Genomic DNA, 27,996 nt, shown 5'->3' with positions numbered 1-27,996 from the left:
AACTTGCATTATATGCAGTGTCAGATGAAATATGGGGCACTGAATAAGGATATCTTCCCACATGAATATATATATATTAAAAATGGAACTTTATGTCAGTTTTACCCAATCAAAAAGTTATACAAAAAGGGAGAATGGATCAGATTTTTCTATTTCCAACTGTAATTGGATGTACATACAAAAGAAAGTGAAACATGATTAGGGATTTAGGTGGGGGTAGTGAACATTGAACTAATGCACCCTCCTATATCATCTACGCAACATTCCCAATATACAAATTTTTTATATACCCAAAGAAAATATATATATATATATATATATATATATATATATATATATAAAAGAACTATAAGACTGCACAGTTTCGATTGCACGGTGCAGAAAAAAATAGAATCAGCTGTTCTTCAAACTCCTTCAAAAACTGTAGCTTCTTGTTAGGAGCAGTGTGCAAATATTACAAGGACCAAACCATAATCACTACTTTAGTTTCAATCATCTACATCTTGTACCCATGCCAAACCTGTACAAAAGAAGAAAAATAAATCCCCAAATCAATCAGATAACGGTTGCTCTTCTTCTCCCTTATCAAATTTATAAAAAGACTTTTGGAACGTATAAATAGTTAGAAGTAGCAACTATCATAATTGGAGCGACAAACATAGAGTTAGCTAGGTCATTCCACCCACTTGAAGTGGGGGGGCCTAAACAGCTACTAAGTTTTTATGGTTGAATATGGTGGATCGTTAATCTATGCACAAGCCTCGGCACTATAGGGTTTGCTGTTTTTCTCTAACAGAGTAAACATTAAGTATGAAATGGTGAACTACAGATATAATAGAATGTGAGAGCGAGAGAGACCTTGAAGCACTGATTCAACTGCTGCATTTGGTACAAACAGTCCAACTATTCTCTGTTTATCTGTTGTAGTTTCTATACGTACTACACGAAGCCGCTGGTGACTTTGGCGGGCCTATAAAAGGTTACACAAGGTTAAATAATTGAATGTTTGTAAAGTCACTGAATTTACTAACAACGCTATCGGATAAGTCTGGCCACTACATAAAAGACTTTTGGGATCAACAGGAAAAACAATTATATTTAGCAATAACATTGGCTCGGAACATGCCTATTCAACCAATCTTTATATTTACAAAATTCAAAGGATGCATAATAATGATGACTTTTCTGAAGTTTGTTTTTTGCACAGTGTAGTTTGTTCATGATCCTCTTTTTCTGCCATTTGTTTTGGACTCCGACGGTTCAGTCATTTTTTCTCAAAAAAAGAACACTCAAAATGAGAAAAGGGAAAAATCTTCTTCGTTGTCCCAAAAGGATGATATGATACGAATACTTCACTCCGAAGTTAAATCCAGCATACCTGCTTAGAAAGAGCATTTTCAATAGTTCCCCAAACAGGAAGAATAAGGCCACCTAAAACATTGACTTCCTGTATTCTCCTGCCAACCGTACAGAAGTTGCCAAGCTTACACTTCGGTCCATGCATGCACTGGATACAGAGGAAGCAAATCATTGACAAGAAGTATAGGTATGGATGTAACTGGCAACAGGAGGAAATGCGAGAGAAATATGATATAAATAAGAAATAAAACTGATCAACTGTTCATCAAGCGAGACAAATTTAAACATTAATGCTGCAATGCAATAGTTTAGCAGCAATATAAGGGAGGAAAACAAGAAAGAAGAAAAAGAAAAGGAAAACGAAGAAACCAAATAAAGTTCAAATTCTTATTTTCCAAGGAAAAATCTTGGTACAAATGTAGAACATCTAAACCTCTTTCTGTAAACAGGGTAACTTAAAAGGCCAAGGAACTTAGAAATGCCCTCACCTAAACGAGGGATCAAACAGAATGCCCCCCTTTTTAAGTGTTGTATAGGGCACTTCAATTCAACTAGAGAACATAGACGGAAAAATTAACATAGAAACCAGCAAAATGATTGTGTTTAACATTAGAAACTCAAAAATTTCTTCTTTCCAAATGAACCATAAAAAAGCTCTAGCCAATTAACCAAAAAAAAACTTCCAATGATCTTTACCTGTTTTGAGGAAATATCATACTCATCTTCCCACCCATTACGAGCCTTCTCTAAAGATGATGTTTTCCGATATTTGTTTCGTAACTCGGAGAGAGACATTTCCCTGTACACGAATGGGAAAAGAAAAGGAATAAATAATTTAAAAAATAAAATAAAAAGAAATATAATGATGTGCGATTGCTAAAAGCAGAGAAGCGGATAACCACTTTTTCCCAATACCTCAATGACTCCCCAATAGCTGGCCGAACAATTTTATACATCCCAGAAACAGAACTGACATATTTTGAGAATCCATAGAAACAAATTAGATTGAATTTCCAAAATGGAAGTAAATTTAACAAGAAACTAGAAGAAAAATATGGGAGACGCTGTATAGGTAATACTCCACTGATAAAGAGGGAAACTTTTCTGGATGCTTTACGTTGGCGCACTTTAACATCATCAAATACATAGGATAAATTCAATCAATGCCATTCAAAAAAATCCAAATCAAACAAGTTCAAAAGATTACAAAAAAAAGAAAAGTAGATCAAACGTTTATATCTGTTATAGTTTAGTCACCATTGACGTAATAAAATACAAAAAATAATTTAATAAATGGACACAAAATTGGTTTATGTAGAAAGCAAACTGCATTAGGAAAAAAAGAAAAGAACAACCTGCAATCGAACAAAATAATCGAAAACGAAAAGCTATAGTGTAAGAACATCACAAAAGATGTGTTCGCAATAGTTAAAAAATCCGAATTACATGTTTTTTCATAAATCAGGGCAGAATATGGTGGTGAAAACATCTTCTGAAGAGTTGCATGAACTCATTAACCCCAAGGGGGCCCCTTTCTGCTCGATAATCACCCTTGCAATCACTTGATGGTGCTCATTTTCTGGTGTTATTTATTTACAGTGTCATCACAGTAAAATTATAAAAATAAATAAATAAATAATAAAAAGAAGCTATATATAAATCATTTCGAAACCTCACCAAACCAAGCCATTTCTTTCTTTTTTTTGTGAACAGACATTTAAAGAAGTCTACACGTTTGGAATTAATGCATGAATGTATTTCAAAGAAAATCATAATGAATTGATATGAAATCCCTAGGCATCAGATCTAAGAACCATGTTGAACAATGTATATTTCATTATCTTAGATCTGAACCATGTTGAACAATGTATATTTCATTATCTTAATGAAAAGACTGTCTCCTTTCCAAAAAAATTATTAAAAAGAAAAATAGAAAACAGAAGGATGCTATAACATTTTCTTTTATTAGCCATCATTCTCATGTCAGTGCCTATTATTGCCTTTCAAAGTCCCACCTAAACGGCATCCGTTCATCAGTTCTGTACTGATTTAAGTATCTTCTGAAAAATAGCTTTGCCCAACAAAGGTCTTAGATATATGTAGAAGAGGCATCCAATCCATTGAAATTCAAGAGATGTGATATTAATTATGAACATATCAAAGATATAAGGTCTTCTAGTTTAGAAAAAATCAAAGTCCAAGCTCGATCGGTATAAAAATAAACACAATTATTTTTTTGATAGGAAACAGAGCTTTCTAAAACAATACCTTTCAAAGGCTAATATGATGTGGCATCTTCCCAACCAGTCCCTCCTGGATTCATAAAACCCATCATTGGTTGAACCAAGCCCATCCTTTTGCTTCTCATCAAGAATGGTGCTCGCAGACTGACATGCAATAGGAACATAAGAAATCAAAGATGTAAGCCTTGTAAAAGAGAGAAACAAGCAGAAGAAAGTAGTCCCCATCTTTCTTTATTGCACTTGCTCTAGTATTAGAAGCATTTAGGGAAGCCTTTGTGATATTTTCAGTGTTCCCTTTGTCATGCCCCATTTGTGGATGGGTGACTACCTGTTACAAGTTGCTTTAGGTTCAAACCTACCCAGGGCGCAAATCTACATTTTTGCAATCTACTTTGATTCAAGCTACTTTAAGGGAGATTTTAAAAGAAAAAAGTTTTAGGATACTGAGATATATGCCCAGAAGATTAGCTTTTGGGTGATATATTGTACCTAGCCTATTGTGTATGCTATGACTATCTTCTTCTGAAACTATCCTTGTCTTCAAGTATTTCCCTATTGGAGTTCTTTTCTCATAATTGAAATTAAAATGTCCCTTACCTTTTGAGTTTCAGGAATCAGTTGCTAGTCTTCCATTTCAAGAGTGGTACTTTTATTGGATACAATGGTTTCAAAAACACGCATATTCTAAACAAATGTATTTTGTGAATTTACATGAAAGCGTGTGTACAACACTCCAAGAAGATATCCTTTTTTCATAACGACAACTTTCATTGAGAAAAAAATAAAAGAATACAAAGGAATACACAAAAATCCAGTCCACAAAAAACACCCCAACTAAAAGAAGGGGGACCAACCGAGAAGAATATCACCTATCGAATAATTACAAAAGGGCTTCAACATCAAAGCTCAAAGAGACACGTGAAATCTACCAAAGACCAAACCTCACAATGATCCCTTGTCTACCAAAGACCAAACCTCACAATGATCCCTTTCCGTACCATGAAATGAAATACCAAATCATTCCTCCCCCTCCCCCAAATGTCCCATATGATAGCACACACCCCAGCGATTCATAGAAAACCCCCTCTCTGAAAGGTGGATGCAGGAGGAACTCCTCGATCGTCACACAAAGACCTCTCTGACCGACATGGCTAACACCAAACTCCAGCAGTAGCATACTCCACAAGGCGCACGCATAATGGCAATCCCAAAAGAGGTGATCAAGGTCTTCCTCCGCCCTTCAACAAAGCAAGCAGCAGAAAGACCCAACAAGAGAAGACCTCCACCACAAACAAGAAAAGACCTCCTCCCGACAAGCCTATCCACAGTGTTAACCAAACCCAGTAGAACTTGCCAAATGAAAAACCTAACTTTCATGGGAACTTTGGCCCTTCAAACCACATTAGAAACGGGACTCCCTAGAGAGGGAAGGACCCAACAACCAATTGAAGAGACTTACATGAGAACCCCCAAATCAAATTAGGACTCCAAACGCTATCGTCCCACCTACCCTCCCTAAGACTAAAATCCTTAATCAGAGAAAGAAGAGAGGCCACCTTCGTCCTTTTCCTATTGGTCAAATTGTGACGGAACCCGAAAGAGAACACAGAATTATCAGACTTGACCAAAAGCTCCGATATCATACAACCTTTAAAATTGGATAAATGATAAAGATTTGGAAATAAGGAGCAAAGGGAAAACTCCCCCACCCCAGATCCAAAAATACGTGTCCCTACCCTCCCCCACAAAACAACGGGTGAAACAAGAAAAAGTCGGGAACTCAAGAGAGATATCTTTCTAAGGATTACGGTATGTGCCTATAACCCCTTTCGTCGACCACTCAAAGGGATGGATACCATACATACTCTCGACAATCCTATGCCATAAGATGTCTATCAACTTGTCATTTTCCTTTATCTTCTAACTTCTAAGTTTGACGTCTTACATATCAACTACGAGATGCTACAAATTATTGTGTTTTCTTTGATTCATCAATCATGAGATAAGAAATCTATCAACTAGTTCAAAAGAAGATGGCTATCAAACAAATATCATCATAGTAGTCATGTATAAAATTAGAGAGGTACCTCCCAGGTCACGCCACGATCCAAAGAGAAAGTGAACAGCATGGTTGATGCCCCAGAGACAGGATCAACGTGAACTGTCTGCAAGATGATTGAAATTAATTTGGTCAGCAACAGAAAATTGATAAAAAAAAATTTATATCTATATATGAAAAAACAGACAGAAAAGTGATAATTGATGTAAGGAAAGCAGTAAACCTTTGGACTTCCTCGTAATTCAACAACATTGGCTCTCATATCAACAATTCCAGAATCAAGATTCCCTTCAATGCGTGCTTTTTGAATTAGAAGATCCAATATGCTGACAAATAACTCAAAAATCCTGTATAAAGATGTCAACATCAATGATATAACCCAACCTTAACGTCTACATGTATATTATAGTAAATCATAGATCACTGACCTATTCTGAATGTCAGGTGGGAGGCCCAAGAGCCGATTAAGAAAACGTCCAATATCATTCATGTCTGACTCAACAATACGACCAGAGCTCTTTCCGAAGTCCTTCCCAGTTGCTAAACTCAAAAATAGATATATGAAATGATAATCATGTCGATCAAAATAGCAAAACCGAAGACATAAAATAAACACAGATAATTACAAGTCACGTATTAACAAGTTGTGAGAACATAATGTCCACTTGAAGGTGGAATGGAGACGAGAGATGCATATAGAAACGAGAAGTTACCAAGTACGGTGTCCCTGATTATTCCCACAGAATTAAGAGCAGCTTTTGCATTCTCAATAAAATCACGAATTGTCTCAGGTTTCTCAGATGAGCAACCAGGAGGTTCAACGGGCAAGGCATCCTGAAAGTGAATTTGTGTTATTAATTTTACTTTGTTCAAATGAAAACATACGGTTGCAAAATAACAATAATAAAAGTAAAAAATAAAAAATAAAGTATAGACCTGCTCCATTATTCCTCTATACATCATCGTCAAGGCGGTTTTCCCATAAGCACTGTCATAATTATATGCACTTAATGACAACCCAGCCCTGCATGTAATTGTGAAATATCATTAAGGAAAGAACAAAAAACCACTTCAAGCATTGTTTAATTAATAATTAACGAAAACTTCATCAAACTAATCCCACTAGCCTTCGATCTCCTTGAGTTAAGGCCCCAAGTGATTCTAATCTCTTGGCAACAATTGATGCAAACCTCCGTTCTCCACCAAGATTCGTAAAAAGCAGCCTACAAAACCATTGACTAGATAAATATTTTACTGGTCCAACAAACTCAACAAATTCAAAGTCATCAAGATTCAATATCATAATTCATAAATATTATGCATCAAAACTATTACAATCCACTAATGTAAGTGCATCATGCATTTCCTTTTTTATGAAAATTATCACTAATGCATCATACATTCACTTGGGATGGAAACTAATGATAAAATTGAAAAAAAAAACAACAGAAATATCAAATTAAGAGGCACTGAAGTAACAGAGACAAAAAGTATATCTACCAACTACTTCCCATTTGTAGTCTCTCAGCGAAGAAGGGGAAGATGAAAGCCCAGAGAAATTGAAAAGGAATAATCAAAGGAACGCAATATAAAGGCCATTCTGCCTTGTCCAAAGGATGGTAAAGCTGTATCACCAAAGCACAAAGGGGCTTACCTCCCACCCAACAATCCTCCCAAAAATAGATGGTATGTTGTGAGGTCAGGGTAATTGATAATTTGAACACAACCATAATGGGACACCAAACTTATCACCGAGGGTTGAGATATGGTGTTTAAAGTATGGTTAAATTACAATTTTAGCTCCACAATTTGAGATTTATGTCTATTTGATTTTTCAACTTTCAAAATGGTCTAATAAGTGAAAGGTTCCTAAACTTTCAATTGTGTCTAACGCGTCTCTGAAAAATTCTAAGTTCTAAAAGATTAATTAATGTATTGGATATAAGTTTGATTTTAGTGTCTGATCTAATGGAACCCTAAAAGAATAAATAAACCACAATAGCCCTCTTTTAACATCTTGGCAAGAAAAAAAACATTTCTAAGCCTACTAATAAAAGGCAAAAGAAAGCAATACTGAATGTGTCTAACAACCTCTACTGTATTTTAGCAAGGAGGGGCAGTTACAGCCAAACTAACAGATCACAGAGTCAAAAATAAAAACCATACAGACCAGTGGCATCAAAAGCACCTGTATTCGGGTGCTGAAGTTTGATTAGAACGATGAGTTCGTCCAAATTGTTGAATGGCTCGATCAGCACTCCAAGGGAGTTCTAAAGTAAAATGAACTCTTCTTTTCTGTAAGAGCAAATTCCAAAAGCAACAAAATTTGAGCAAGGCCATCGGTAAGTAATTAATATATATATTGATAATTTTATACATATATATACTCATCCAAGTATACTTAATTATCCATATAAATTCAGTCACTAGTGATAATGTTCAACTTATTTACACAGAAACTCAGTTACCCTTAAAACTCCACCGCTGCCACTGGCATCAAGATTCAACTTATTTACACAGTAATTCAGTTGTTACCCTTTAAAGAACAAAACTTCTGAAACAGGCATGCATGAGAGACAAACCTGATTTGCAGCTCTTCTATCTGCCTGCAGTGAAACACCAGCTGATCCAGCTTCAGAAATGATGGCAACAAACTTCTTACCATCCATAAACATTTGTTTCTCATGCATATTGACCATCTCCATAGTCACATCCTTCCTACACATTGGATCTCATTATAATAAAGCTGTACTAAGTAATAAATGAGAATTTAAAAAATACCAAAATTATAGCTCACGAATTCCGTGGCTGGTAAGTAACACCCTTCCCATTGGGGGCCCTTACAAGCATTCCCCTTCTTCCAGTAATTTCCGCAACCTTATCAGGACCACCAAGCTGGAACACAGTTATATCAAATATCAAAGTACTGACCACAAGAGTATGGTATACATGGCATTTATGCACGATATATGCTGATATGCTACAATTTCTATTAAAAGCGATAAAGAAAAGAAGACACCAAATTATGTGGAAACCCGAGTACTGGGAGAAAAACCACGATCTGACTTTCTTATTATTTTCTTATATGAAAAAATATACAATGGGGGAAAATTAAATAGACAACAAGCTTAAGATAAAAAAAGGAAAGAATATTAGGGTTAACCTTTCCTTGGGCTTAATCCCACTTATTCTAACACTCCCCACAAGTTGGGACATAAATGTCAATAAGGCCCAACTTGCTAACACATGAATCAAAGCTCTGTCTGAGAATCCACTTAGTGAGAACATCAACAACCTATTAACTCGAGGGGATGTTAGGAATGCATATGCTACCATGTCTAGTCTTTCTTTAATAAAGTATCGATCAATCTCCACATGTTTAGTTATATAATGTTGGCGATGCTAATAGCTGCCTTATTATAACAAAATAATTTAATCGACACCTCATAGTCCTAATGTAGGTCAGATAGCCAAATTTTCTCACATATCCCCTAAACCATAGCTCTGTACTCAGCTTCAACATTGCTTCTGTCCCCAACCCCTTGCTTCTTACTCCTCCAAGTTACTAGATTGCCCCATACAAAAGTACAATAGCAAGAGGTGGATTTTCTGTCAACAACGGACCTTGCCCAGTCAAAATTGGTATAGGCCTCAATAGCTTTTATGTCAGTTTTCCTGAACATCAACCTTTTATCAGGAGTTGTTTTTAAATACCTCATAATTCTATTAACTGCCTCCATGTGTTCCTTATAGCAGTATGAACTAGCAAACGGCACTCACAGCATAAAAGATATATGATCTAGTGTGTGACAAGTAGATCAACTTTCCCACAAGGCACTGATATTTTTCTTTATCAATTGGAACTTTATCACCTGAGTTTCCCAGTTTGCAGTTGAACTCAATAGGAGTATCAGCAAGACATCATCCCGACATACCTGTTTCAATCAACAAATCAAGGTATACTTCCTTTGAGATGCCTTCTTTTGATCTAACTACCTCCATCCAAAGGACATACTTCTTATTTCCCAATTCTTTAATTTCAAACCCATCACTCATCTTCTTTTTCAATTGGATGGTCCCAACGGCATCATCCCCAAATAAAACAATGTCAACAACATAAACAACCAACACGGCGATCTTCCCAGCCTTGGAGACTTTCATAAACAAAGTGCCCTTGACAGTACCCTTGGGACTTGATAAAGGTAGTAAACCTATCAAACCATGCTCTTAGTGACTGTTTTAGCCCATACAAGGATTTCTAAAGTTTGCAAACCTAATGATTAAACTGGACTTCAAACCCTGAAGGGGGGCTCATGTAGACTTCCTCTTCCAAGTCCTCATTAAAGAATGCATTCTTAACATCTAGCTGATTTAGGGGTCAGTCTTTACTCACAGCAACAAATAACAGGACCTTAACGGTATTTAGTTTTGCAACAGGGGAAAATGTTTTAAAGTAATCGACTCCATAGGTCTAAGTAAACCTTTTTGCAACTAACCTAGCCTTGTAAATCTTAAGAGTTCCATCTGCCTTGTATTTGAGTGTGAACACCAATTTACATCCCACGGTTTTATGTCCATTAGGAAGAGTACAGATCTCCCAAGTTGTTCTTTTCAAGAGCTCTCATCTCTTCCATAACTACAGTTTCCATTCAAGGCACTCTAAAGCAATGCGGATATTTTTAGGTATCATCGTAGAATCAAGGCTGGTTGTAAAAGCTCTTAACTGTAGTGATAGGCTCTCATAGGAAAAATAGTTACAGATGGGGTGTTTCATGCAGGACCTAGTACCTTTCCACAACACAATAGGAATGTCAAGAGAAGGATCATACTATCTACATTAACTTAATGATCTTGTTCAGCCTCATTACCGACAGTTTCTACTCAAACCTCAATTTCATCAACACTGTCCTTTACTCCCACATCTTCAAGAACAGCTATATCGGACATGTCATTCTCACTCATTTTACTGTCAACACATGAGTCAATAGGATTAGTCATACCTTGGTTTATATGGCTGTAAGGGAAAGGAAACCCAATGATGTTTAGCCCAAATACACACATCACAAGATAAAGAAGAGACATCAACTTTAGATAATAGATGGGGAAATAAGTACTTCATATATTGAAAACTTGGGTGGCCCAACCGAAAATCCCACAATATACAATCTTGTTCAGAAATCATGAAATGTGAAGATAATAAACTAGTCCTAGAGTTACTACTAGTGAGGTATTATCGTCAAGAAGATAAAGTCCCCTACTACGTCGGGCAGTGCCAAATATCCTCCCCGAGCTCAAGTCCTAACATGAAACAGATCAAGTAAGAAAATAGCTTTGCAATTCAGCTCACGAGTGATCTTGCTGATAGATAGCAAATTATATGAAATCTTAAGCATATGAGGGGAAGCCCTTCAAAGGAAAAAATTTGCCTCTTCCCAACAATTGGAGCCAAGGAACCATCGATTATTCTGATCTTCTCATTACAAGCACACGAAATATATATATAAAAAAAAAATTCTTAGAGGAACCTATCAAGTGATATGTAGCACTCGAGTCTGGGATCCAAGGATTCTTCCCATGAGACTACGGGATTGAGGGATACCTGACTGAGCAATAACTCCTAGAGTGGAGAGTGGCTTAGGACCGTTATGGTTTACAGTAGGGTCAGGTGGTTAAGAGGTTCCAGCAAATTTACCCATATAAGCATGCCCTAAATTATGTTTATCATTCGAGGAACGTTTCTTACCTTCTAGAGGACGACCATGTAGTTTCCAACATTGATCCTTAGTGTGTCATTGTTTCTCTCAATGCTCATAGATAGAAGTCGGTTTCCCATTGGTCTTCTCACTATCATGGGCCTGATCTAGCATTGAAGGCATCAGAGTCAATAACAATAGCAGTCAGAACACTCATGGCACTCGTACGATCTTCTTCAAGACGGACTTCATAACACACCTCCATTAAGGAGAAAAGTGGTCTCTGGCACAGTATACAACCACAAACTATATCAAACTTGGGGTTGAGACCTGCAAGGAAGTCATAAATCCGATCAGCTTCAAGTCTACCATATTGTATGCCATCATTCGGGGTATCCCAGACTGTCTCATGCACAAGTCCATCTCTTGCCAGATTAGAACATTTATGGCCGCTCACCGACAGTGTAAAGTTGTCAGTTTTTCCATGGCAACAACAAAGTTGATCCTGGCAACAGTCTTGGTCTCTGTTTGGGTATCATCAATATTGATGTCTAAGGTTTCATCTTAACCCCACTCTGATGCCATATTAAAAGGGTAAAGAAAATACGACACCAAGTTACGTGGAAACCCGAGTACCAAGAGAAAAACTACTATCTGATTTTCTTATTATTATCTAATATGAACAAAAGATACAATAGGGAGAAAAATAAATAGGCAACAAGCTTAAGGTGAAAATTAAAAATAAATAATAAAAATTAAAAAAAAGAAAAAAGAAAAAAGAATACTATGGTTAATCTATCCTTAGGTTTAAGCCCACCAAGTCAACAATTTCAAGCAGGCATAAAAATGTGGTAGGCAGGCAACAAAAAAATCCCTATGAAATAATTGTGATGCTATGGGTTACTTAACCATGAATTTCTTCCTCGGGGATGTTGCAAAGTTTCTCAATGCAATTTGTGAGGCTGGATTATTGGTTACCAAGAGGGCAAGAGAACTTAGGGGCTTGGTAAGGGTTTTACTATGATGTCTCTATTGAATATTATTATGAGTGATAAAAAATTTGTCTTCATAAGGAACAAACTTTTCATTATGAAACAAGAAATACAAAAGGAAGGGAGTAATGAAGAACTCCTAAACCCTCTTTTCTAAAGAACCATTTGGAATCCAAAGTTTTGAGGAAATTTGAAGTTTTTCTTTTTGTTGCTATCCCATGAAAGTTGAGCACAACTTGTAATTTGCAGAAAATTGCCAAAACTTGAGTCCAAGTTAGTATGTGACATCACACGTGCCTTTTTATCCTTTTTTTTTATAACAATGACAATTTTCATTGAGATAAAAACGAAAGAACAGACATACCAAAAACCACCCACAAAACAAGTGCCCGACTATAAGAAGGGAATCCAAAGGTCAGAGGAAATTTCAAGTTTTCCTTTGTTTGCCTGCCCATGGATAACTGAACACAACTTGTAATTTGTGAAAGAAATGACAAAACTTGCTTGAACCTGAGTCTGAGATAGTGTGCGACTTTAGATGCACCTTGTGGATCTCTTTTACTCTGTTCTACTAGAACCTTCTTTCTTTTTTGCAAAGGATCCCAATGCAACCTCCATCATGGAGCAGCAATGCTAAAGAGATATGTTAGTGTGCCAGATTTTCTTTTTTTTTTTTTTTTTTTTTTGGGTGCTTTCTATAAACAACCAACACATAGTAAAATAATGCATAATACAAATATGCAAAAAATTAAACAACAAAGGCCAGCAGCAAATATTTAAATGCCAGAATTATGATTTACTAAGTTTGGCAAGAGCTTTGAGAAGTTCAAAGAAAAGGATTGACAAACCACTAACAAAAGGTAACAAACAGAAACTTATAACTGGATTAATGCAATCAGAGCAATAAACAATAGACAGAATTATGAAAACATATAATACGCACTTCAAATGGGAAAGTCTAATAAACTTCTCTAACTAGCCTGAGACAATGAGAAATTTCAATCTTGCATACTACCAAAGGAGAAATTAGAAAATAACACTAACCTGATCAATAATATCATCCAAAGGATTGTTTGGAAGATTCAACGAACGGATAATTGCTAGCAAATTAGACTTACGATCAGAAGCAGCATTATACCTAATAGTAAGATAAAGAAATATAACTTTATGTCATATTTATGAAACTCAACTCCTGTAATAAGACTTCCAGCAGTCTTCAATTTTTTTTCTTTTTTTCTTTTTCCTTTTGGTCTTTTTTCCCCTTATTTTTGGGATGAAAATGTGAGGTCTGCTGGTAGTCTTATTATTACAAGGATTCCTCACAGTTACAATAGAGGAAACAAATACTATAACAAAACCTTTTCAAAAGTTCAGCTACAACAGCTTTTCTTTCTTTAAGATACTCATCTGTCTTTTCTTTGCAAGACTGACATGACCATTCTGCAGTTTCTGTGTCCAAGGGAGGTGGGTCGAGACAGGCAGGGTGAAAAAGTTGCTCACAACAGGAACATCGAAGTAATTTTTTCCTTTCCTGAAAAATGAGTGTAAGCCCGACAGCACAGTAGTTTCACTTCAGGTCTCAAACCCTCAAATTATCTCAAGGATCTTACCCCTTCAGTATTGCAAATCTCACAAATCTGAAACTCATCATCTGATTCGGTAGATTCAGGAGCAGAATCAGCTGCAAGAATGATATTTTGAATACAAAGTAAATATTAATAACAATACGAAAGTTGAATAGAAAACTAGAAATAGTTTTGGATTTTGTCCCAACAATGACAAGATGCAATGTCATGTAAACGAATTTTCTTCCAGATTGGATACAGATGAGCATACAACTCTCATTATCACGCATAGCAAGAGGAACAACCTAGATAAAATATTCGTGCTAGATCACTGATGCAGTCTTACAGCAGCAATTTAACCAGGATTTTAGGAGAAGGCCTAGTCTAATGCCGTGAAGGCAGTCAAACGGGAATTTTCCCCTTTTTTCTTTCATACATAAGCTTTTCCATTAAGAGAACATTTGGGCTAAGAGACATCCTAAATTTCTTCAAATAAATAGAGTGATATCATTGATGGCAAGGTAGTGGCCTTCTTCCTGGTGCGTGTTCCTCCCTTGTTTTTGTTTTTCTTCTTTTTTTCCTTTTTTTTTTTTTAAGGAAATGAAATTTTTCATTGATATATAACGAAAAAAGTGCAGGTAGAATTGCACTTCATATTCTGTTACTTATCTAATGTTTTCTTATATAATCATGATGTTCTTGTGAATGTCAGCCGTGGGTCTTTTTCCTAACATCCTATCAACCCCCATTGTTTGCTAGTACTAGAGTAAAGATTTCCATCCATAAGACAAACATACAAAAAGACAGACAAACAAAGAGGCCCCATGTAGTATATACCATAGATAGGTAGAACCATAAGCATCCAGACCAGTTACTAAATGAAGATCCTCATAAAACAAAAAATAATGAACATAAACTAGGATGAATGATGATTAGATAAACTAGTTCACTATACAATGTACCGAATCCAACAGAAAGGACTACATTATAACGCACTTTCAGATTCTTCATCACTTTCAACATCACTTGGAGGTTTCCACTTTGCAGCTTTCCTTAACCGCCCATTTAGTGACATGCCAGGAGTTGCCGAGTGTCTCTTCCTTTGAAGCTCCTTCACACTTCCCTCCTCTAGTGCAAGATCAATCATGAAACATTACACAGATAGTGGAAAAAGGAAGAAAAAACATGACTGCATAAACCTCACATACCAGGTAGGGTTTCAGGCTTTTCGGGTAAAGGGTAATTTTCTTCCACAAATTTAATCAATAGTTCTCGAGGTCCAGAAACAAAATCATCAAGCTCAAGGCCCTGTACAAGAGAAAATTTAAAATTATCAAAGTAGAAACTAGAAAATACAGCATGTAAACTACATAGCTTTAACGGAACAAGAACGGATAACGACATAATGCTATGAAACAGACATATTTTGTCACAGCTTCCTCAGTGCGTGCCTCTCCAGTACTTTGCAGGCCAATGACAACACATTTATCTTCTGATAAGGCTTGCTTAGCTAGTCTAACAGTAGCAGGAACCTTGGCAGACATACACATATGCCTGAAGAAACGCTACAAAAGGATGAAGTTTTGAAGTAAGAGGAATGGTATAGAACATATAAACCTTTTTAAGACACTTTAAATTAAAATAAATAAATATTTAAAAGTTCAACTTAAAGAGAAACTCAACTTTTAAGAAAAAATAAATATACCTGATGGCTTGCCCAAAATAATCGCCAAAGTTGATTGGTGCTAGGCTTGTCACTAGTAACATACGCACTTGCTGTCATCAATTCTAATCGCAACTTTGCCCAAAATTCAGCAGCTAATGTATACATTTCCTAGGTAGGATATACAAACACAGAGTTTCAAGAGACCATAATAAAGTGCATAAAAGAATGATAATTAATCACATTTGTAAAGAATAAGAGATAGCAAGCATTGGAATCATAAGATTCCTACCTAACAGAAGACGGTCAGGTTAACTTCATGTAATAGTTATATTTCATTTTCATAGCACGAAAATGTAGGCACGTGTTAAACAGAAAAATATTTGCATTTGACTTTAACTTCTTGCTAAAATTAATGGAACCAATACACTATACCATCATCTCAGCTTCCAACGGTGCTTCCACAATGTCAAATTCAGCTCCTCGGTAGCTAAGTGTGCGACACAAATACATACCCCTAGAAGTTAAAAGCAATATCTCGGTCAGCAAACTTTTTGAACCAGAAACAAACTTCAATTGATAGATAGGAAGGAAGAAAAATGTCCAAAGATTTGAAACTCCAAGATGAGCGAAAAAAGACCAACAGCCAAATAGAGAACAAATCTCCAAATATTACAAGAGAAACACATTGACAAACAAAGCACCAACAGTCTAGACAAAAAAATGAACCAAACAACCAAAACCACTCCCTTCAAGCTGCAAAATCTGCACAAAATGACCAGAAGAAAAGACCATCTCAAGGCCTTTGATGAAAGCACAAATTGAAGAAAGTAAGAATAAACCTTGCCTTGCTTTCATGTCCATCGCAACAAGTTCTAAAGCCCCAACACCCCCTCTCTCCAACGCACCTGCAAAAAATACGAATCAGGATTTGTCTCACCTTGAAAAACAGATGTAATGCATGTTTATCAGGAATGTTGATATGAATAAAGTGGAAAAGAGAGGCTAGTTCCTTTTTACACTTCCTTCAAGCTACAAAGTAGCAAGAGTCGTGCAATCCTTTTAATAAGAAACATAAATTTTTACAACGAAATCTATTAAAAAATAATGGTTAAAGAAGATAAAATGGCATCCTTAAACTAGGGGTGACAGCTATAGAAGGCCACCTAGATAATAAATTATAAAATGAGCAAAAAAAAATGAGATCTCGAGACAACAAATTCCAAGTCCAGAAGTGATTATAGTCAAATATGAGGAACATATAATCGTTTATGTAGCAGCCCTTCAGAAAGACGCACACACCATCTTATTAATAAAGAAACATCAATAACTGTCAAATGGGATTGAAATCTGTTTCTTAATAAAGAACAATTTTATTAATGGATGGAACTTGTTTGGGATGAAATAATGGCGATTGAAGGATGTAAACCATGAATACATTGATTGGTAACACCGCACCAGAAAATAATCTCTGCAATCAAAAACTGTGTAAGTAAAAATCCTATTACCCTGATGAAAGAAAGGGATGGAGCTGAAAATAAAAGGTCGTGCAACAAAAGTGAAAATCTCTGCATCACTTACGCATGGATTCAATGTCTATATGTATGCATGTAAGGGAAGGAATCGAAAAATGGGGTTCTGAAGATCTATAACTACCAGCCAGGGCAATAGTTCCATGGCTAAGGACACTAAACATACCCAAATGATAGTCGATTTTCTAAATAAGAGAGAATACAATGTAATACGTGCCAAGCATTACATCAAAAATCCTTCTTCTTTGTTATTGTCAACTCAACTCCTACACCTTTCCTAGGTCAAGTGAATGAGCATAAAGCCATTAGTAAACTAGATAGTGGCTACATAACTATATAGCAACCACGGTAGTTTGCAATCTCCTTCAGGTTTTCCATAATTCATGAACACAGGACCAACATTCAGTAAAGAAGTGGATAGTGAGGAAAGGAAAAATTATCTTTGCATTGCAGAATTATGCAAAAACAAAATACAAACATTCATATTTTATTGCGTGGTTGAATGATATTAAATGGTTCAAACTCATTGAATTATATGTAAGAAAAAGAATAGAAATAGTAGTCGAATTGATTTAGTGAAGTCCCAAATCTAAAGATTCAACCTTTTAAAGCATTAAATACTCACCACCAATAAACCAGTTTGCTAGTGATTTGATGCACTAAAATGCATCAGCAAATGTTTGCCTATGTGAGCTTTTATTATATCAGTCACTCCACCATCTTGTTTTAACAAACCGGTATCTCAAACACAATAAAGTCTCTTCTATGGCTTATTTGGCTCCTCTCATAGACAATGACTTTATGGTTCAAATCTATTTTTGTTGTACTGTTAGGCCTTATGGGAGAACTTTTGTTACAAAGAAACATGACTCGATGGGAATCATTGGTAAACTAGATAGTGGCTACATAACTAATTCTGTTACCATCTCCTGGAGTGCATCAACCAAAATACATAATCAGAGTGTACTTTTCTCCCCCCCCCCCCCCCCCTGTCCTTACTGCTTCCCTTGTTACGTAATTACCCAAAATAATAAAAAATGGTACATTCTTAGCTTCTCCATTAGTCTTTGTAAGGATTCTTCCTCCCAAAATGAAATATTAATCACATAGTTCCAATAACAACGGATACACAGATGTTCACAAAACAAGAACCCAAAAACACAGGAGTAACACTACAGCCAAATTAGAGGGCTGCTCTCTCCACACTTGAACTCCTGTTCATACAAAAAACACAAGATAACTAACCCTAGCAAACAAAATAAATACCCACAAACGTATGGGCAGGACCACCATCCAACTACCCTTCTGTCCAAGGTACAATCCCCCTCTTACCCCTCCTCTTATAAACTTGCTTACTGGGTGGCCTAACAGTCTTCCATACAATAGAAATTCATATAATGCTATTCTTTATCCTTGCAATTGCAAACTAAAGACTACTTTTGTGATTTCCATAGTGTTGTGTTCCTTCCTTTGTAACCTTCTTCATACAATTATTTATATACAATTGATTATTACTTTTTTAAAAAAAACGAATACAGAAGAAAGTCATAGGTTTAAATTCATATAGCTACTGAATCATACAGTTCCATAAGTTTGAGCAATTTCTGTATTCATTCATGTCATTCAGTTTCTACCCTTCAAGGCCACACTGACCATGCACCTTACCTCTAAATTTTTCAGGTTTTAAATTCAAATATACAATTGAGGATTGCAACATGCACCTTATCTCCAAAAGCAACGAACATGTATATTCATCATCCATATCATATCATTTAGACAAGATAAACATATAGTAAATAGATTTACTTCAATGTAAAATTTTCCAGGTGAAACCACACCTAAAAAATCACGGAAGTCAATAAAGGAAGTTCCAGTTCCCCAAAGCCCGAGGCGGACCATATAGCCCATATTCCGTGGCTCAGATGCACCTGTGGCTGAGCAGTAAATTATACGAGCTTCAGGAAGTCGATCCTGTTATATGAAAACAAGAATGTAGTTTTAAGTGGAGAACCATTTGTTCCTTATTTGTGATACAATGAAAAAATTATTTCCAACAGGAATGAGAGCCATAGATGGGAAAATCACATGCAGTTCCCATAAACGAGCTAATGGGTGCATTCTGGTCATGAGGAGAGAGAACACGGAGGATTAATTTCACAAGTCAACCATTTACCTTTTCCTCCCAAAAGAAACTCATTGTAAAGGAGAAAACTGAAAAATGGGGGAATAATCTAATGCCCAATTGGCACCCAGGAATCTTGTCACTATCCAGTAACAACAAACTCATCCAGATCAAATATTTTGCAACCCAATTGTTATAACATTAACAACATAATAATCACATTCCCACTGCATTCATAAAAAAATTACAATTTTTAACAATAAATTGGCCAAGAATATTACTACATCAACAACATAACGGGGCAAAAGAAATGCCTGGTCTTCTGGAGAAATACAAGACAACCAAGGAGAATCTTAATTTTCCATCTTTTATGCTTTTTTTCATGTAAAGATATACCGGTTTGAAAAGCCATAGTTTTATTTCCTTATTGCTAATGGGAACATATTTTGTTTACCATTTGATTGGTCCCTTTTGTACCCTTGTATATCTTTAGATTTTTCATTTCATCAATGAAATTGTCTCTTATCAAAAAAAATATTTACAACACAGCAAAACTCTTATATCCCAATCTTTTCTTAAGAAAAGAAACAATTTCTTTGATAGTATGGAAATACATCCCGATCTTAACAAACAAAGGGTTCAGGTATAATTATGAAAATTTCCAAAATATACAAAAAATTAGACGTTTCTTAAGCCTTGTTGAAGACAAAGAGTCAAAGAGAAATCAACGTATATAAGCATTTAGCTCAGGCATTTTGGAAGATGAAGCACTATAGACAGGCTAAGAATGAGACGTCCAGGGGCTGGTGATGAATCCATGAGTTTGCAAGTTATTTTTTCAACAGGAAAAGAAGAAGATAAATCTCATCTATTTTTTTAACTGTTATAATCAGGGAAAATGCTAGGAGATTCTTTCCAAGATCCTCAAAAAAAAAAAGTCAATAAAAATAATAATAATAGTTACTTCTCAGCAGCGTAGGGCTGAAGGGTTAAGCTACATTATTATGGCCTGGGCTATTTGGATGGGAAGAAACTTAAAAAAATATAAAGAAAAACCCTGGATTAATACGAAAAATGGGATTTGACGAGGAAGAATCTTCCAAACTTTTTTTTGCTTTATAATTACTCCTTGGATGCAATCACCCCAGTTAGGAGGATTTTTCTGTAAGGGTAGTTTTAACTGACTCTGCTGCTGTTTTCTGATCATCAGAAGAAATGTTGTTCTATAGTGTGCTTGGAAATTAGAGCCTTAGAGGATAGTTCTTCTTGTTCTCCTGAAGGGAATTTTTGTAGTGTTCAACTTGGTCCACGTATCTTTTTCATATATAAAGTTGTTTGTTAAAAAATAACTAACAAATAAGCAAAAAATCAGCAAAGCTCTTCATCTGAAGGTTTAAGATTGTTTCCAGTAAAGAAAGACTATCTCACAAGATATAATTTTTCACGAAAAACAGAATAATCACAAGCTCATCATGATGAAACACAAAGGAGTAGTGCTAAATCAGGGCGAGCACATTTTATAATGCCACAGTAATGCTAATAAAAATAAAAAAAATCATATTTCTAGGAAACATTAATGCTAGGCCACTTTCACCTCACCAAGGACCCAGAAAATTTCATATAACCTATTCCGCTAAATATAGTAGATAAATAAATAATCGATAACATTCTATCATATAATATGAGCAAAAGAGATAACTAGAGGAAAAACCTGCAGCTCTAGAACGGCTTCTCCTGTCCTAGTTGGCTGGCTTCCAGCTTCTGGTACCAAATTTTTTGCTTTATGACACTACAATAAAGCTATTATCACTTAGAAACAAAGTTATTCAGCCTATCGAGTATTTATTGCATTGATAACACTCCAAAACAATTTGTCTATAGCCAAGAACAAGAAACAATTTTGAAAGGTACGTGAAGGTTCCTACCTCATCAAATATGATGAGACCATCATATCCTGTTCCACACCACTGAACGAGCTGCTGTAGGCGAGAACGGCCTCGTTCAGAAGATGCTATGAGGCTGCTATACGTCAAAAAGATAACTCCTTCTCTAATACCCACAGATTTCGAGTCAAGCTTTGAATAAGGCAGCTTGTTCAAAGCATGCACTGCAAATGAAAGGGGGAGAAAAGATGCATGAATATTTGATTCTGAATCAAAGCATGAAAACAAACTTGAAGTCTCATCATTTTTTTGTTGAGCAGGATGCTCTCATATAGGTGTTTGTTGTTCGAGATATGCGAAGTGACAACGGGAACATGCGAAACCTTGTTAGATATTTCTGGGAACTGAATAATTGGTCTTAATTACCAGAAGTTTGAACCCCCCACCCCCCACCGTCATTATCTCTAAACTCTAGCTTTTTGCTTCGGCCATGTGTATAGTCCTTTATCATGGAATTGTTACTTGAAAGTTAGAAATCATGCAAAAGTTTACAGCTAGAAAGTAAAGGATAAGAAGAATATCTTCGCGATTGATTTCAACATTGAAAAGAAGGGTATGCAATGTTGGAAAGAAGGGGGGTTACATTATTAACTCAAAGAAAAAGCCATTTTAACCTCTATGGGCTGTTGTCAAGGGCTGAAAAGTAGCCTAGCTAGAGGAAGCTTTGGTCGACATAGTCATTGCACATTTGCACCTCTAAATGAAAACTATTTTAATAAAACAGAGAAGATTTCTTTGGCAGATACTTCCAAGCTAAATGGAACAGTGGCGGACTTCATTAATTACCTGGCAGAAAGTTCAAGTAAAAAGATATAAGAGGCTGATTAGGTGCATTTGGAGTTGATTTGCTAGGGTGAACCTCAGTTACTTGTTCTAAATGGGCTTTGTATTTTTTTATTGAATTGAGAATTCAGTTGAAAAGGAATGAAATTAAAAAAAAAAACTACCTTTAATGCACGCTGCACCTACATCATCTAAGTCTCTCCTAGCATCGTACTTCAAATCTGAACCAACCGAAATCCACCTGTGCAAGAATGTTAGAAACTTGAAAAGTCATTACACACAAAAAGATAATACAAAAGACAAAACACAACTCAACACAAATTCAACATTCCTGTACAGAGTGGATTACTACAACTATTACATCGTTACTTCATTTTAAGTGTCTCAGTCTCAGAATTATTTGAACAGGAAACCATAGTTTCATTAAGAAGGACGAGTCTAAGCAGAAAAAAGAAACAGAAGAGAAGAGGAGAGAGGAAGATGGGCACAAGAACAGACAAAAGAACAACAGAAAATCCAAGTCCAAAACCAGGTAGGGCAATACATAGTCTTCCATGCTTCCTCTTACTAAACTCTCATATCGTCTAAGCTCCTCCTAGTAAACAATTTAGTCATTCAGAAATAAAATGAATTCTTCATTGAAACATATATGCATGTATCAGAGTGAAATTTTTTAATTGGTTTATTTAGACCCCTTCTCCTATCTCATTGGACATCATTTCCTATCTAACTTTTTCTCTTATCAAAAAGATAAAAGAAAAATTATTTTAAAAAATAAAAATAAAAGAAAAATCCCTATATTTGACACAATTTGAAAATAACATCGTGCATACATAAGACAATGACTAATTAAAACAATATCTGACGTCTACAGTTTAAAGGAAAAAAAATCAGTGGGCAAATGTTAGGTCACTCTTGTTTCTGCTCATTAAATCATTAATAATATCTCACTTTTTACTTGTACAACATTAAAAATAATTAATAAAAAAAGGAAAATAATTGAAGAGAATGCAGGCAAGACTTTACAATGATTTCCTCCTCCCATGGTGCCAATTTTCCCATAATAAACCTGCAATGGTTCGACCTTTACCAACACCAGCTCCATCTCCAATAAAGAATCCTGCCCTGGTATCATTGGGGAGATGGTGCATATGTCTCTGGATTTGTAATAGACAGCCCCTTAAGAGAAGTGAAATTGTAAATTATTGACCATAAGAACAAAACTATCCATGACCAACCTGAGAGGCATATACCAAGGTCTCAATTTGCAAGCATGAAAGAGCTTTTGACTTTTCTAAATCATCCTTGATTTTTAAATCATAAGTGGGTTCAGGAGGCTGGACGGCAGATAAGGATGATGTCTCCACAACTGGGTCTGGGTGAGGTGGTCCTATAGATAGCTTGGGAGGGTGCTGCACAGAATGCCAAAAACACATCTATCTGAGACCAAAGCACTGCTCTAATAATTGAAAACAAGGAATAAAGTCAATATCGAATTTCCTGTAGTGAAGTTACAAGCGCTTATTATAACTCACATATTCAGTAAATGTCTCTCCCACTGTACCACCTTCATCTTCTTCTCTTTCCACTTCAATGGCTACCTAACACATTTCAACTCATAAAGATGCTGTAAACTATATAAAAAGAAATCAAATTAAAATTTTGGGACTCATGTGCTTTTTAATGAGTAAACAGCCTTTCATTAAGAAAAAAATGAAAGAATACACTAAAAAAGCCTCCTCCAGTTGGGATCCATTTGATTGTGCCCGGTTAATTTGGAGATAGCCATCAATAATCAAGGCAAGAGCAAAGGTGCAGCAAACTTGTTATAATTTAAACCAATGTTTTCGGAAAGCTCGCACGTATAAATATGTACACACATATATAAAATTAGAAGCATGAATCATAGGACAGAAAATAATGAATAAACCATCAAAGACAAAATAGGCCCCATACTCATTTCCTCAATTCAGTAACAAATAGGAATTTGACACTAGGAAAAAATGGGTTTCTTCTTTGTAGTTAAACATATAGCCTTCCATCCAGAAAACCAATCCCACAAGAGGAAGCACCCAGGAGAAAGGGTCCCCAATCTAATGAAATATAACCTAACAAATAATTACAAAAAGAACTCCTCACGGACACCCAAAAGAAACACTAAATTTGACAAGGGAGCAAACAATAAACGATATTTCTCTCCCCCAAATACCATACAACAAAGCACAGTCCCCAACCTTCCATATAAAACCTGCCTCCCCCTGAACAACAAATGAAGGAATAACTCCTCAATAATATCACTAAAAGCTCTATGACTGGCCAGTTTGATGCCATCTTCCTCAAAAGTCTATCCAAGGTACTAATTTTTGCATAAATAACATGTCAAAAAAAAAATCCACCTTTCAAAGAACAGAGAAAACCAACTCTCTAAAGGGAGAGGAATCCAAAACTAACAAGAGAACCCTTCAGAAGGGTAAAGACTTCAAATACAGGTATCCCTTCTCCCTTGCCTAAACTCAACATCCCCCAATAAAGAAATGAGGTTCATAACCTCCATTGTTTCTGTATTGAAAAACGGTCAACAGAAACCAAACAAAAAAGAGGGAAAACTCCCCGAAAGCAACAAAACAATTTTCTTAACAACTTAATCATAACGATGAGAAATCGGCTATAAAAGAGGCAAACCCCAACCATCTATCCTCCGAGAAATAAATCCCAAACCCATCTTCCCACCTCACACTGAATCAACTCAGAAAAAGAAGGGAGCTCATAAAAGATTTCGTTCCACGGATTCTTGAATGTGCCCATAATCCCAACCAACATCCAATCAAAAAAATGTTAAACATACTCACTCACGACAATCCTTGACCACAAGAAAGAAGACTCAAAGGGAAAACGCAAATTGTTTTGCCAATAACCCTTATTTTGACCCCTTAAATTACCTAATTCCAACCCTCCCTAGTGAATAGGTTTTTACCAATGCCCAATTCACCAAGTGAACTCTTTTGCCTTCCTCCACAATCTCCCACAAAAAATCCTTGGGAAACATATTTTCACCTGAATAATGAAAGTTATTGTGTTCACGGGAAACATATTTTCACTGAAATAATAACTTAAAAAGAGGCGGAAAGCAAAAAATTAAAATTTAATCTAGCCCTCGTTTATTAGTAAGAATGATGAAGTAAAGCAATAAGTGGATGCACAAAGAGGCAAGTCACCTCATGAATGTCTAAGCACATGCCTTATGAGGCTTTTAACACAGTATTAAACCCCTGGAAAAAAAAACATGTAAGCATAGAGACAGACTATAAGAAAATAAATGAGATATAGAACCCTATTCACATTATTGATCACGATCAATCATCTAAACATAACCATAAGCTAACATATAATGTTAGTTGCTCTTCTCCATCTACATTGCATGTGACCTGTTAAAGGCAATGCACGTTTTTATTCATGGTCTTGGGGTTATTTTTGGCAATCCACATTATCAATGATCAACAAGCATACATAAGCACAAAGAAATCTGCCCCACCATCTTGAAACAATTTCAGCCAATATTGCCCACTAAATAATAATGTGAAGTCAAATAGCGCATTTATCTGATATGTGGCCAAAGAGATGGCAAATAACTTATGGAATTACCTCTTTTCAATTCCTTGGTAGTTACTAAAGAAATACAATTGCATTTGTCATTGCCAGCGGTCCCAACCAACTCTATTCCAGTCAACATTATCTTAGAAAGAATAAGAAGAGAACACCTAACTTAACGAGGAGAAACAGAAATAAGGAAATTTTAGGGGCCTTCTGCTAACAACTTATTTTGCTTGAACCCAGGCCAGGGTGAACCGTAAGTTTATTTTTTTAGATAAGAAACATTTCATTGGTCGATGAAAGGGGAAAAACCCAAAGGCGAGTGAACCGTAAGTTTAACTAACTCGTAAAACAAAAATGAAGCAACTTTTTACCAACATGCAAAGGGCCACAAAAAACACGTTGTCTTGGACTACTCCTAGAGAATGATGGATGGTTTTTACCCTGAAAAAGAATATTCTTCTTGCTAATCGAAGACTATGTGAACCTTGCTTATGAATTCAAAAGTGAAGGCCGGAAAGTGACAAGCAAAATTGTTTACAGCTTTACATGACATGAAACAAAATAACGTTATTCAAAAATATATGGTGATTCAGAATTTTTTTTCCTTGAACTACTGGTAATTCAGAAGTTAATTTCCAACCAACTATAGAGAATCTCCAGAGAACACATGCAAAATGATAACCAACATGTAACGCGCAATGATAACAAAGTACACTTCAACTTCGAGTTCAAATCCGGCTTCGAACAAATTCCAAGCAAAAGAAACAGATAGTTGCATAATCCCAGCAAACGAAAATCAATAGAAGAGTAAAGAAATGGAAACCTCGTTGACTTCTTCAGGAGGCGGCCGGGAGGGAAAGAACTGATGAAGCTTGGAAACATCAACAGCGAGGTCAACCGCACACTGAGGACAAACGAACCTAGTTAAACCATGAGGAACATTAAGAAGCGCTTTGCAATTAGCGCAAGGAAGCTGCATCTTGGTAGGATCAATGCCATGAGCAGGAACATGGTGTATGGACAAAGGAAGGGGAAGAGGTAGCGACGGCGGCGGAGGCGGAGGCGGCGGTAGAGGAGGAGAAGGATGAGGAAGGGGCTTGGAGTGGGCCCTAACTAGAAGCTCAGGAGGCAACATCTGAGGCAATTGACAAGATGGACAGAAGAACTCAGTATGACCAGGCGCCACTACCAAAACATCACGACAACCAGCGCAACGGACCTGAACTCCGGAGCCGTATAATGGCGGTGGGTGCGGCGGAGCCAAGGACGGAGGCACCGGCGATTGGGTCATACTTATATCATAGAAATGGAGAGATTGAAGTTGAGAGAGAATTAGAGCGCGAAAATTGGTTTGGGTTTGACGTTTGGGGTTTAGTTTTGGACGATCCTTTCGTTTCCTTTCGTTTCCTTTCTTCTCTCCGCTCTCAATTTTTGTGAAATTCCTCTTCTTCTTTCTCTCTCTCTTCTTCTTCTTCTTCTTCTTCATTCTTTTTTATTTTTCTTCTTTTTTTTTTCTGATATTATTACCGCGGGAATTTCTGTTGCATTTTTTGGGCCGAAAGCCCATTGGACCCATTTATTGAGAAAATAATGTGGCCCATTTTAAGAAGCCCGTTATCCATATGGTCTCTTTTGTCTTTAGTGGTAAAGGATATTCACATGGGAACCTGTTGCAAATATAGCAAGGATATTCCACGCGCTCCATTTACCCTTAGCAATTATATTCAAAATAATTAAATATATAATAATATTTTTAAAAAATTACAAATATAGTAAAATCTGTCAAAATCTATCACTGATAGACTATATAGCAAATGTCGGTCTATCACTTATAGACTTTGCTATATTTGTAATTTTTTTAAAATATTGTTACATACTTAATAATTATTCTAAGAATTGGTATCCATTATAATTATCCCATAAATTATAGGTTTTTTTTAGTCCGGAAGAGCCGACTGCCTTGCACTCCTTAAGAGTCACTTCGCTTCGCGCCTCCTACCTGATTATACGAGAATGAAGGAAGGGTAGTTACGAAACCCGCGTAGCGGTAAATCCAAATCAAGTCACCAGTCGTGAGATCGGAAAGAACACCAACAGCAAAAGCACTCTGCTGGACTGACACTAACACTGAGAGACGAAAGCTAGGGGAGCGAATGGGATTAGATACCCCAGTAGTCCTAACCGTCCCATAACTGATTATTATAGGATTTTGCTCATTCATCCTACTCGTTCATCAGATAGAAAAATTTGAGCTTTGTGCTTAAGGGAAGGCTAAGACGAAGGCATTGGGAAAGCCTATAAGAAGAAGACCGATTCAACTCATCTAGAGCTTGATTTTTTTCATGTCTTTTTTCATCTTTCTTCCAAACCTACTCAAAAGGGAAAGCCTATGGAGCAGAGCCCAAAGAAATCAGCCTCGCCTTAGGTACATTCAAGGCCCTACCTGAG

At 36.2% G+C, this 27,996-nt stretch overlaps 1 protein-coding gene across 3 annotated transcripts; it reads right to left on the bottom strand.

Moving 5' to 3' along the window:
* Nucleotides 1-50: 50 nt before the first annotated feature.
* On the bottom strand, nucleotides 51-27,047 carry LOC103496271 (protein FORGETTER 1). Of its 3 annotated transcripts, XM_051079332.1 has the most exons (33): nucleotides 26,372-26,491; nucleotides 25,170-25,223; nucleotides 23,490-23,555; nucleotides 23,193-23,366; nucleotides 22,981-23,111; nucleotides 22,119-22,195; nucleotides 21,154-21,335; nucleotides 20,940-21,017; nucleotides 18,945-19,077; nucleotides 16,422-16,482; nucleotides 16,010-16,091; nucleotides 15,617-15,745; nucleotides 15,333-15,476; nucleotides 15,120-15,219; nucleotides 14,908-15,039; nucleotides 13,957-14,027; nucleotides 13,705-13,877; nucleotides 13,391-13,484; nucleotides 8,459-8,556; nucleotides 8,244-8,379; nucleotides 7,850-7,956; nucleotides 6,789-6,884; nucleotides 6,598-6,685; nucleotides 6,375-6,495; nucleotides 6,090-6,201; nucleotides 5,885-6,008; nucleotides 5,690-5,767; nucleotides 3,628-3,746; nucleotides 2,275-2,328; nucleotides 2,056-2,158; nucleotides 1,379-1,507; nucleotides 859-970; nucleotides 51-520 (listed from the first exon to the last, which is right to left on the bottom strand). In XM_051079332.1, exons 2-33 carry the CDS (start codon nucleotides 25,188-25,190, stop codon nucleotides 489-491), a joined length of 3,357 nt encoding a protein of 1,118 aa, XP_050935289.1. In that variant the 5' UTR covers nucleotides 25,191-25,223; nucleotides 26,372-26,491; the 3' UTR covers nucleotides 51-488. The 3 variants fall into 3 exon arrangements, with proteins under 3 accessions (XP_050935289.1, XP_008456277.3, XP_050935288.1); XM_008458055.3 differs by lacking the exon at nucleotides 25,170-25,223 and having other exon boundaries at nucleotides 26,372-27,046; XM_051079331.1 differs by lacking the exons at nucleotides 51-520; nucleotides 859-970; nucleotides 1,379-1,507; nucleotides 25,170-25,223 and adding an exon at nucleotides 1,873-1,910 and having other exon boundaries at nucleotides 26,372-27,047.
* Between the last annotated feature and the right edge of the window lie 949 nt (nucleotides 27,048-27,996).

The sequence above is a fragment of the Cucumis melo genome, chromosome 11, assembly GCF_025177605.1.
Source record: "Cucumis melo cultivar AY chromosome 11, USDA_Cmelo_AY_1.0, whole genome shotgun sequence".
Classification (NCBI taxonomy): Eukaryota; Viridiplantae; Streptophyta; class Magnoliopsida; order Cucurbitales; family Cucurbitaceae; genus Cucumis; species Cucumis melo.
This window is presented reverse-complemented; position numbering and strand designations above follow the sequence as displayed.